The sequence below is a fragment of the Misgurnus anguillicaudatus genome, chromosome 14 (assembly GCF_027580225.2).
Source record: "Misgurnus anguillicaudatus chromosome 14, ASM2758022v2, whole genome shotgun sequence".
NCBI classification, from domain to species: Eukaryota; Metazoa; Chordata; class Actinopteri; order Cypriniformes; family Cobitidae; genus Misgurnus; species Misgurnus anguillicaudatus.
The window spans coordinates 25,812,111-25,823,999 of record NC_073350.2 but is presented as its reverse complement, the minus strand read 5'-3'; the positions used below and the strand labels follow the sequence as shown (position 1 = coordinate 25,823,999).

The following is an 11,889-nucleotide window of genomic DNA, read 5'->3' as shown; positions in this document are numbered from 1 at the left end:
TGTCTATTTTAAAATATCTCAGATAATAAATCTATGTTTACTTCCTAACATAGCCACTTGCATGAATTTTAATCAAGTCAAACATATTGATTTCTGTACACTTTGAGAAGCTTTGCACACGATTAGTACTTCACTTTCTCCATCTGGCGGTGAATAAAGGACATTACAAACATACAGAAGTTATATCGTTTCTCTGAACACTAGATAAAGTTTATTTAAAGTAAAAATAATAAATGTTTGTTTTTTCAGTGTGCGTGTGTGTGTGTGAGTTCACCAATGAGTTCTAGATTAATCTAAACATCCCTTCTTGTGTTTTGTATAAATGTTTAAATCAAAATTGTTTATGAATGACTTTTATTTTGAAAGAGCATTCGCTCTAGCGCGAGTCACGTGTCACAACAATAATTCTCAGATGTCATATGACTTTCGTTTTATTTGATTGTAATCATGACTTTACTCCACATCTCTTTTCTGTTGCTTTGTTTTAATTCGGTTGTTTTCTCTTTACCTGTGGGTCGAGACTCCATATGTGGTTATAAGGTAAAGATTTATTTGTTAAATCTGTAAAACGTGAAATAGATCTTATTGGGATTAAAGGTATGAAGTTCTCAAAAGAGGAAGTTCACACACAGATGTAAAACAAAACATAATGTTTTTTGATAGGGTGCTGTAGTAGTACCACAGTGTCCTAAAGTTTCATGGCAAATTAATGTTTTTTGAAAGCGTAAAAGTACCAACAATACACTTACATAAATTATTAAATTACATAATGTATATTAAATTACTATGGTATTACCTTCTGATACCTATATGTGCATTATAACTGTAACTTTATGATCTTACTGGATATTTCAGTCATGTCCAGCAACTAAACCATCAATGCTAAACGTCCATCTGGTTCCTCACACACATGATGATGTAGGATGGCTGAAGACTGTGGATCAGTACTTCTATGGAGGTAAAGGTTTCTCATACATGGGTGTAATTTCCCGTTTATATGATAATAAGATATTCTTCATTGCTGCATTTGACACCTTTGCTTCTTATCATGTGATACAGGCTAACTGCTGAAGTACTTACACTTAATGTTTAACTTCACACCATCACACAACAGCAGAAGTTGTTATCACAAGCTCTAGTATCAGCCACATAAAAAAGTATCAGCTACATATAAAAGGTGTCTGTGTCGGATAACTCTAGAACTTCAGTAATGTTAAATTTGTGTAATTTCAGACCGAAATTACATCCAGCACGCAGGTGTTCAGTATATTCTGGACTCTGTGGTCGACCAGCTACAGAAAGATCCGGCTCGACGCTTTATATACGTTGAGATCGCTTTCTTTTACCGCTGGTGGAAGCAACAGGACCAGAAGACACGGCGAATTGTAACCCAGCTGGTAAATGAGGGTGAGAAGAGAGCATTTGCTTTTGCAGACAATAGGATATGATATAAAGGGAACATATGCAAAATCCACTTTTACGATTTTTTTACACAACAACCCTACAATAAAAAAAAAATCCACTTTCTCCTTTTTTAATCCCCATTACCATATTTTCCAGACTATAAGTCGCATCAGTCCAAAAGTGTTTAGAAGATATATACACACATATATACACATATATATATGTATATATATGTATATGTACCGTATGTATATATGTATATATATATGTATGTATGTATATATGTATGTATATATATATATATGTATATATATATGTATGTGTATATATATATATATATATATATATATATATATATATATATATATATATATATATATATATATATATATATATAGGTGTCCGTACATGTTAACGTAACATTAACATTTATTCAGCTAACACAATAACATACAGAAAATCAAATCAAGTTCACAAAGCTCCTGAAGTCATTCCACATCACTGAATCCATTGAATTACATAAATACAGGAGCAGCATGTAGTGGACTCTCGCGGCTGTAGACAGGATTGGTTTCTCATGAATTCATTTTGACATATAAGTCGCACCTGACTATAAGTCGCAAGATAGCCAAACTATGAAAAAAGTGTGACTTATAGTCCAGAAAATATGTCTCATTAGACATGCTATTTTGATTCTCTTGTCAATGTGATGTCACACAAACAAAGCCCCGTTCACAGCCACTGACTGACTGGTTCATTTTTCCCAAAATCTTTTTTAAATGTGTTTGTTAATACATTGTAGCGCTAATGTGGCTATAGATAGTACTGACTGAAAATCAACTATTTTTAATCAAAAACTCTCACTTTCTGTTGGTAGGGCATTTAAAGGTTCACAAATGCGCTTTTTTGCTACCACCCAAATAGGGGCATTTTTTACATGCTATAATAAATGATCTGTCCGGCACACCTAAGACATTACATCTTGTAAAATAGGCATAATATATGCCCTTTAACTTCCAGGTTAAGGTATCAGAATTAATCCAGGATGTCTTTGAAGTTTAATTCTCAATTAGGAACTTTTTTATAATATGCACATTTGACTTATTTTACACTACATTACAGTATGTTGTGTTCTGCTTTTTTCTTTACAGGTCGTCTTGAGTTTATAAATGGCGGATGGTGTATGAGCGATGAGGCCACTACACATTACAGCGCTGTTATAGATCAAATGACTCTGGGTTTGCGGTTTCTGAACGATACGTTCGGGGAGTGTGGACGTCCCCGTGTGGCCTGGCACATCGACCCTTTTGGACATGCTCGAGAGCACGCCTCCATCTTTGCTCAGATGACAACATTACCACATTCGCAATCAATTGGAATTGGAAAAAACTGTAACAGATATCAGTGGGGGTCGGTCACTTCTTTTTTCGAGGGCGCTCGATGCGAAGTTCGTCACAACATGTATGTAGCCCGTATTTCAAAGTATGTGTTCTGCACGTCGAGTGATCCTATGTGCATCAAGTGTCTTGGTAAAATAAATGCCTGCTGCAGACACGTCTAAAGGGTTTATGATAAAAGAGACGCCCGCATTTGCCAGATACTCGCATTATCTCATGTGTAATCAGAGTTTACTGTTAAGGGAGTGTCTTGCGTGTATTTTGTGAATGCGAGCGTATCTTTTATCATAAATGGTTTTGACGTGTGTGCAGCAGGCACTTATTTTGACAAAACACGTGATGCACATAGGATCACTCGACGCGCAGAACACATATTTTGAAAACACAAGCAATACACATGGTACTCCAAACACTTATTTTGAATTTGCGCCCCTCGGATGAGCAGTCACGAGCCGCCACTGACAGATATTAACTTCTCTTGCTCTTCTGGTTTTCAGATGGGCTATGACGGTTTCTTCTTCGGCCGCTTGGACTACCAGGACAAAGGTCGCAGAATGAGTACCAAAGAAATGGAGATGCTTTGGAGGGCCAGTGAGAGCTTGAAGCCTCCTGTTGCTGACCTCTTCACAGGTACAAATTTGTGATCTTTGCGTTGTCAGTCTAGGTTCAGTTTCACTGTGATGGGTCAAAATATAAGTGTTTCTGGCCCTCCCTTCTTCATGGGATTCTTTCCCCTCCCATTTCACCATGCCCCAGATATAAAAACCTTTGCTAAAATAAAAGTAAATAAGACTTAAACAGTGAAGATAAATAATATAATTTTTGTTACTTCACAGGTGTCCTTCCCAATGGCTATAATCCACCTTCTGGTTTCTGCTGGGACCAGTCATGTGATGATGCTCCCATTAGAGATGACCCAGACCTTGAAGACTACAACGTAGATGAAATCGTACAAAGCTTTCTAAGTGTCGCCCTTAATCAGGTGAGTAAATAGCACTGCATACGCAAATTGACATCTAGTAAAAAAGTCTGTGATCGGCATGTGCACTTTGCTTCAGTTCATATCTACAATATGGAGTAGTTTGAAATGTTTTCCAAGACTGTTTTAAGGTGCTGTCATGTTTTTTATTATGTTTAAAGGCTAACTATTATAAGACAAATCACATCATCATGACCATGGGTTCAGACTTCCAGTATGAGAATGCCAATCTCTGGTATAAGAACATGGATAAGCTGATCAAGTATGTTAATGCCTTACAAGCTAATGGGAGTAAAGTGAACGTGCTTTATTCAACCCCGTCCTGTTACCTTCAGGAGCTCAATCAAGCCAACCTCACCTGGTTAGTGTTTATGTGCAGACAACACATTTAAGAAGGGCAAATTTGCCACATTTGGTTTGAACTTTTTTGCTGTGTCTTTTTCTGATTGGCTGTTCATTTAGGCCTCTGAAGACCGATGACTTTTTCCCGTATGCTGATGCTGCTCATGACTTCTGGACGGGTTACTTTACCAGCCGCCCTGCACTGAAATTATACGAGCGAATAAGCAACAGCCGACTACAGGTAACGCCCGTTAACTTTTTCACGTAAGCATCACCTGCACCACATAAGTCAGTCTTACTGCCATGCTTGGTTTATTTAGACCTGCAACCAGCTAGAGGTGCTCGGAGGGCCCAAATCCAGATCGGGACCTTTTGGTGAAGGGGACAGCGATACTATGAGTAAGTCTGCTTAAGTCAAATACTTGTCTTGTCTTTTATTTGTTGATATTTTTAACGTCTATTTTCATTGGTTTAGAGAGAGCGATGGGTGTGGCCCAACATCATGATGCCGTGTCTGGTACGGAGAAACAGCATGTGGCAAATGACTATGCCAAGAGACTAGCCATAGGCTGGGCACATTGTGAGGTACAAAAACATTGCGTCACTTTAAATACAAATGTCTGCCAAATGGGTGAGTTTCGCGAAATTAGACTTATGAGGTGTCATGAAACATTTTGATAAAAAGTTAATGCAAAGTACATGATTTCAAATGACATCATACAAACCAATTTTGTTGTTTTTTCCACATTTAAGGGGAAAATTTTCATTACCGCAACAGTAAAGAAACATGTGGTATTTGGTGATCATTGGTTAATGTAGAGACAATAATAAGAAATATAAATGTGTCCAAGAAAATTTTTGTCATTCTCCGCAACGATTTTCAATCATTGTTTAAGCCCTCATGGAACTAGCATTTTCAAAAAAAATTGTTGGAAGGGACATAATTGACTGTGACACTCAAGATGGCTACCAGGTAAGCAGTTCTTATTTTTCTCTCCAGATAAAAGTTGAAATTTTGTTTGTCAAATACCTAGACAACTTTTTAGTTCTCATTACCGAAACATGAGTTTGTAAATGCATGTATTTAATGTAATATCATGTTGCGGTAATGATCATTTTTTATAATGATAATCTAAAAAATGTAAATAATTCTATAGGAAATATTTTTTAAATCTTATATGTGCAAAAAAAATTGTCTTCAATGGCTTTTAAAAAAAATCTGATACTGGACACCTTTTAAGTCAGGATTTCGTGAGAATCACCCAAATGCATTAATGTTGAATATCATAGAGACATGAGGATGAATCTATTGATATGGGCCACTAAGCAGTCACCCTAGCAACGTCAACAGGAAAGCGACTAACAATTTCGTTCAAGCTATGCGAGTACCTGGTTTTCTCTTTTTTTTGTAATAAAATATACTGACATCTGTTTTTACTGTCTAGGTGTTGGTTCGTAATTCTCTGGCTGTACTTAGTGGTTCTGAGGCGCCACGTGTGTTCTGCGAGAACCTCAATATCAGTGTCTGTCCACTCACAGAAAACAGCAATAAGGTGCCATATATACAGATTCCACCAAATAAATATAAGATGCGTTGCATGAAACAAAATCTCAGTATTGAATTACAAGCTTTCATTCTCTCGCTTTCAGTTCTCTATGAATGTCTACAATCCTCTGGCCAGGGCTGTAAGCTGGCCTGTTCGTTTGCCTGTTAATGGTTCCCAGTACAGTGTTACTGATGCTAATGGCAAAGCAGTGGACAGCCAGGTTAGAACCAGTGTGTACATACCACACAATGTCAGATATGTTTGTGTTACATTTATGATGTAAATTTAATAATCTTACCTCCTCACTCTCTGTGTCTCACTCTCTTTCAGGTGGTCCCACTGTCCAGATCCACACAGGAAGTGAGACGAGACCGAGGTTATGCTAAAGGTGAGCTGGTATTCCAGGTTGAAGCTCCTCCTCTGGGATATACTACGTACGTTATCTCCTTGCTAAAGCAGAAGTCTCCAAAAGCCACGGCCAAACCGAGAGCCCCTCCATCTATTCAAAATAAGGTTACATTTAAATACCTATACTAAATATTCTGTATGAATACATACTGATAAAATGTATACTTGTAGCTTGTAGTGTACTGTAAATGTATTTTACATGTAGCCATGCTCTAAAAACAAGATTTTGTTTTTATTTACAATGTATAATAACTCATACTATAGTACTACAGTGTACACTCACCTAAAGGATTATTAGGAACACCTGTTCAATTTCTCATTAATGCAATTTTCTAATCAATCAATCACATGGCAGTTGCTTCAATGCATTTAGGGGTGTGGTCCTGGTCAAGACAATCTCCAACAAACTCCAAACTGAATGTCAGAATGGGAAAGAAAGGTGATTTAAGCAGTTTTGAGCGTGTCATGGTTGTTGGTGCCAGATGGGCCGGTCTGAGTATTTCACAATCTGCTCAGTTACTGGGATTTTCACGCACAACCATTTCTAGGGTTTACAAAGAATGGTGTGAAAAGGGAAAAAAATCCAGTATGCGGCAGTCCTGTGGGTGAAAATGCCTTGTTGATGCTAGAGGTCAGAGGAGAATGGGCCGAATGATTCAAGCTGATAGAAGAGCAACATGAGAACATGAATCTATCATGCCTTGTTACCACTGTCCAGGCTGGTGGTGGTGGTGTAATGGTGTGGGGGATGTTTTCTTGGCACACTTTAGGACCCTTAGTGCCAATTGGGCATCATTTAAATGCCATGGCCTAGCATTGTTCCTGACCATGTCCATCCCTTTATGACCACCATGTACCCATCCTCTGATGGCTACTTCCAGCAGGATAATGCACCATGTCACAAAGCTCGAATGATTTCAAATTGGTGTCTTGAACATGACAATGAGTTCACTGTACTAAAATGGCCCCCACAGTCACCAGATCTCAACCCAATAGAGCATCTTTAGGATGTGGTGGAACGGGAGCTTCGTGCACTGGATGTGTATCCTACAAATCTCCATCAACTGCAAGATGCTATCCTATCAATATGGGCCAACATTTCTAAAGAATGCTTTCAGAACATTATTGAATCAATGCCTTGTAGAATTAATGCAGTTCTGAAGGCAAAAGGGGGTCAAACACAGTATTAGTATGGTGTTCCTAATAATCCTTTAGGTGAGTGTATACTAACAATTCATACTATAGTACCACCGTGTATACTAAGTCCTACAATATTACTACAATGTACTAGAGTACTTCAGTTTACACTACCAACTCATACTATTGTACTACAATGTATACTAATCCTATTATGTACTACAATGTATACTAACAACAACTAATACACGATATACTCTCTTGTTGTGTTTCTTTTAGCACATATGATAATTTTGTTCTTCTTTGTGTTTTAGTTCCTGAAAGTGACCTTTGATAACAACACTGGTCTGTTAAAGAGTCTGACCAACTTGGAAACACAGCAGACCATTCAACTCTCTCAGAACTTCTACTGGTTAGTTTAGGCTGATTCAGGATCAGCATCTCTGTTTCAATGACATGCTATTGTCATAGTATAATATGAATCTGGGTAGAGCCTACAATATGTCTACCCTTTCTTGTTCAAATGTTGAGCAGTGTGTTTTTCTTTGCACAGGTACAATGCAAGTGCTGGAAATAGCTATGATAGTATCCAGCCATCAGGAGCTTATATCTTCAGACCAAACTCATCAACACCCTTCATCATCAACAAAACTGCAGAAATAGAGATTGTTACGATATCCGGCGTAGTACAGGAGGTGACCCAAGTGTTCAGTCCATGGGTGTCTCAGGTTATCCGGTTGTACGAGGGGCGTAAGGAACTAGAGCTGGAGTGGACCGTAGGACCTGTGCCCATCAAGTGAGTCAATACCCACATGTTTTCCTGCATCAAAGATGAGATTAAACTTATAGTTATTAACATACAATGACCATAATATCTTATACTCATTCAGATAAAATTGAAATTTAATATTTTAATATAATAAATTTAATATAATAGTCTTTTATATCTGATGTAGTACCTGAACTGTAACTTGACGCTTTTTAAGTTTAAGTTACATCATAAATCCATAACACGTTTAACATCACAAATTATATCTGTGAAAGAGAAATTAAACTTAAGTCTAATTTCAAAATATCTGTCTTTTTTGCAGGGATGGCTTGGGAAAAGAGGTGATCACACGTTTTGACACAGACATCATGTCCTCCGGCTATTTCTACACAGATTCTAATGGCAGAGAGGTTCTAGAGCGACGGTGAGGAGATACATTTATTGAAAAATGCGAATAATAAAGTATTGTGTTACAACAGAATCTATATATCAGTTTAATTTTCTTTGCATTATTGTTTAAAGCTTCATAATCAATGCATTTCATATGGCATATATAATCTTAAAAGTTCTGTTTGTCATTGTAGGAAAGATTATCGACCCACATGGGATTTAAAGCAGTCTGAGCCAATCGCTGGAAACTACTATCCAATAAACTCTCGTGCCTACATCAAGGCAAGTGTCATGCAGGGTTATTGTGTGCTTATTTTGTTTATGTTTAATTGCAATTGATTTAAAAAGGAAAAATGTTAGGAAAATGTTTGTATGTGTGTGTTTAGGATTCCAAGCAGCAGCTGACAGTGGTAACAGATCGATCACAAGGAGTCAGCAGCATCTATAATGGCTCATTGGAAATCATGGTAACATAAAATTTTGTTTTCTTTTAAAGTTCAAAGATGATTTATTAGCTTGACAAAATTTGCATTGCATTGCCAAAGCATTTGCAAGGGTTAAAAAAACATAACCACACTCGCTCTTTTTCTTTCAGCTGCACAGGAGACTTCTATATGATGATGTTAGGGGGGTGGGTGAGCCTCTTTCTGAACCGGGAGACTTTTATGATGGCTTGGTTGTGCGTGGTCGTCTGCTGTTGACCCTCACGTCCCCGGATCTGGCCGCAGATGCCCACAGACCCCTCGCTCAGGGCATGGTGTTCCAACCCCTCCTCTCCTTTCAGAATGGCACACCTTCAGCCAACACCAAACTGGAGGTTCGTGGGACACAGATTCAATGATTTGCTTATTTATTATGGTGAGTGATTCCAATATTCATTCCCATCTTTCTATTCCATAGTTCTCTGGGCTTCAAGCTGCTCTGCCCCCTGCTGTTCACCTGCTGACATTGTCTCAGTGGGACAAAGACTCGATTCTGATCAGGTTGGAACATCAGTACGAGGCCAAAGATAGCAAAACATACTCACAGCCTGTTACAGTCAACCTACAGGTAACACACCTAAGTTCACTTAAAGGGATACTCCTCTTTTTTGAAAATATGCTCATTTTCTAGCTCCCCGAGAATTAAACATTTGATTTTTACCGTTTTGGAATCCATTCAGCTGATCTCCGGGTCTGGCGGTATCACTTTTAGCATAGCTTAACATAATCCATTGAATCTGATTGACCATTAGCATCACACTAAAAAATAACCAGAGTTTCTATATTTTTTCTATTTAAAACTTGACTCTTCTGTAGTTACATTGTGTACTAATACAGACAGAAAATTAAAAGTTGTGATTTTCTAGGCAGATATGGCTAGAACTATACTCTCATTCTGGTGTAATAATCAAGGACTTTGCTGCTAGTGCCCGAAAATAGTCCCCCCCCTGCATAATCCATTAAATCTGATTAGACCATTAGCATCGTGCTCAAAAAAAACCAAAAAAGATATTTTTCCAATTTAAAACTTATTAGTACCTGAAAGTAGTCCCCTTTGTAACTTTCAATAGCAGGGGACTATTTTCGGGCACTGCGTAATATCATTGCGCCTCCTGCAGCAATGTTACAGCAGCAAAGTCCTTGACTATTACGCCAGAATGAGAGTATAGTTCCCAGCCATATCTGCCCAAAAAAATCGCAACCTTCAATTTTCTGTCGGTCTAGTACACGATGTAACTACAGAAGAGCCAAATTTTAAATAGGGAATATATCGAATTTATTTGGTTATTTTTAGCGTGATGCTGATAGTCTAATCAGATTCAATGGATTATGTTAAGCTATGCTAAAAGTGGTACCGCCAGACCCAGAGATCAGCTGAATGGATTCCAAAAAGGTAAAAATCAAATGTTTAACTTTAGGGGAGCTGGAAAATGACCATATTTTCAAAAAAAGTGGAGTGTCCCTTTAAGAGTACCACACAACAAAACAAAAACAAAACATCCTCCACACAGACTCCTTCATTACCTCATATAACACAAACGTACACACATCCTGCAAAAAAATTACGTTTTTACTTAGTATTTTTGTCTTGTTTTCAGTAAAAATACCTAAAAATTCTTAAATTAAGATGTATTTTCTTGATGAGCAAAATGACTTATGAAAATAAGTCTAGTTTTAGACATAAAATATAAACTTTAAGTAAATTTGCTAATGGATTAAGAATTTTTTTCTTGAAATAAGTTTACTTTTTTCATAAACACTTGATTCAAGAAAATTTTTCTTATTCCATTGGCAGATTTTTTTGCTTGTTTTAAGCACAAATTTGCTGAAATCTATATCTTTTGTCTAAAAAATAGACTTATTTTCCTTGGTCATTTTGCTCACCAAGAAAATATATCTTGATTTAAGAATTTTTACATAGTATTTTTGTCTTGTTTTCAGTGAAAATAAGTAAGAAAGTCATTTTTGCAGTGCACATTCCCAGTTCTGGTAAATTCTGCTTCCATAAAACACTGATTATTATGATTATGGATGAGGGATTGCAAGTGTCTCCATTACCAACCAGTACCGTCCGAACAAACATCCAAAACATTTATTAATTTTAAAGGACATTGGTGGTTAAAGATCTGGGCTGGCATCCTCCATTTATCCTCCTGCAAGAGAACTCATTTTCAAAGTTCACATTATGGTGATGTAATGAAGCATGAACTGTTGGTTAGCAGACGCCTGTGAAGTTTGCACTAGTGTGGCATTTGTCAAAAGCTGCGTCATAGCCGTCAAAGCCTGAGCGCCTTTTTGAACCATAAAATGACAAATGAATTTTGTACAGGTCTTTGTAAAACATCATAAATACTGTCCACATCAAATGCAACATTCAGGATAGGGCTTTACTGTCAGCTTTGGAGAAGAAAACATGAAGTTAAATCATTATAATATGATAAACAATTCCTCTTTGTGTCTGTACAGAAGCTGTTTTCCACCTTGAAGGTGCTTGGAGCGTCTGAGATGAGTCTCGGGGCAAACCAGTGGAAGGAGGATGAGACACGTCTGCCGTGGAATACTGGTAACAAATACTTATTATAACTATATTATTATCTTTTCATATCTAGTCACGTAGTTTAATTTAGCTTTAAAACTTGCAGGTGGAGTGTTTTCATTCAAAAATATAAATAAACTTAATATATCAGAAACATAATTTTATTCAAAAACTCAATTCCTTGTGTTTGTTTTATCAGAAACAAATGTGAAACCTCTTCCTGTTGGCAATAAAGACTCATTACCATGGGAAGTGACATTAAACCCAATGGAGATCCGCACTTTCCTGTTACGGGTGCAGCTAGACCTGACAAGCCAATGATGATTGTAATAACCAATCAGAGTGAAGCATTGTATTATCCAATTCATACACTGATTTAAGTCCACACAAAACGTATGCCTTTTTGACAGCATTCCTGTTGCATAATGTTTTAATTACATTTTTATATGTCACAATGAGTGATTTTTTTTACTGCAACTGTGCCTTTCAAATGAAAAT

At 37.2% G+C, this 11,889-nt stretch overlaps 1 protein-coding gene across 1 annotated transcript; it reads left to right on the top strand.

The window, feature by feature from the left end:
* The first annotated feature begins 380 nt into the window (after nt 1-380).
* Nucleotides 381-11,846, top strand: man2b1 (mannosidase, alpha, class 2B, member 1). The gene is made up of 22 exons (XM_073876157.1): nt 381-540; nt 856-958; nt 1,234-1,407; nt 2,556-2,752; nt 3,302-3,431; nt 3,638-3,783; nt 3,942-4,141; nt 4,243-4,363; nt 4,443-4,521; nt 4,598-4,707; nt 5,568-5,675; nt 5,773-5,889; nt 6,000-6,182; nt 7,529-7,626; nt 7,768-8,010; nt 8,306-8,407; nt 8,568-8,655; nt 8,760-8,840; nt 8,969-9,190; nt 9,274-9,423; nt 11,322-11,418; nt 11,591-11,846. Exons 1-22 carry the CDS (start codon nt 448-450, stop codon nt 11,710-11,712), a joined length of 2,964 nt encoding a protein of 987 aa, XP_073732258.1. The 5' UTR covers nt 381-447; the 3' UTR covers nt 11,713-11,846.
* The last annotated feature ends 43 nt before the right edge of the window (nt 11,847-11,889 follow it).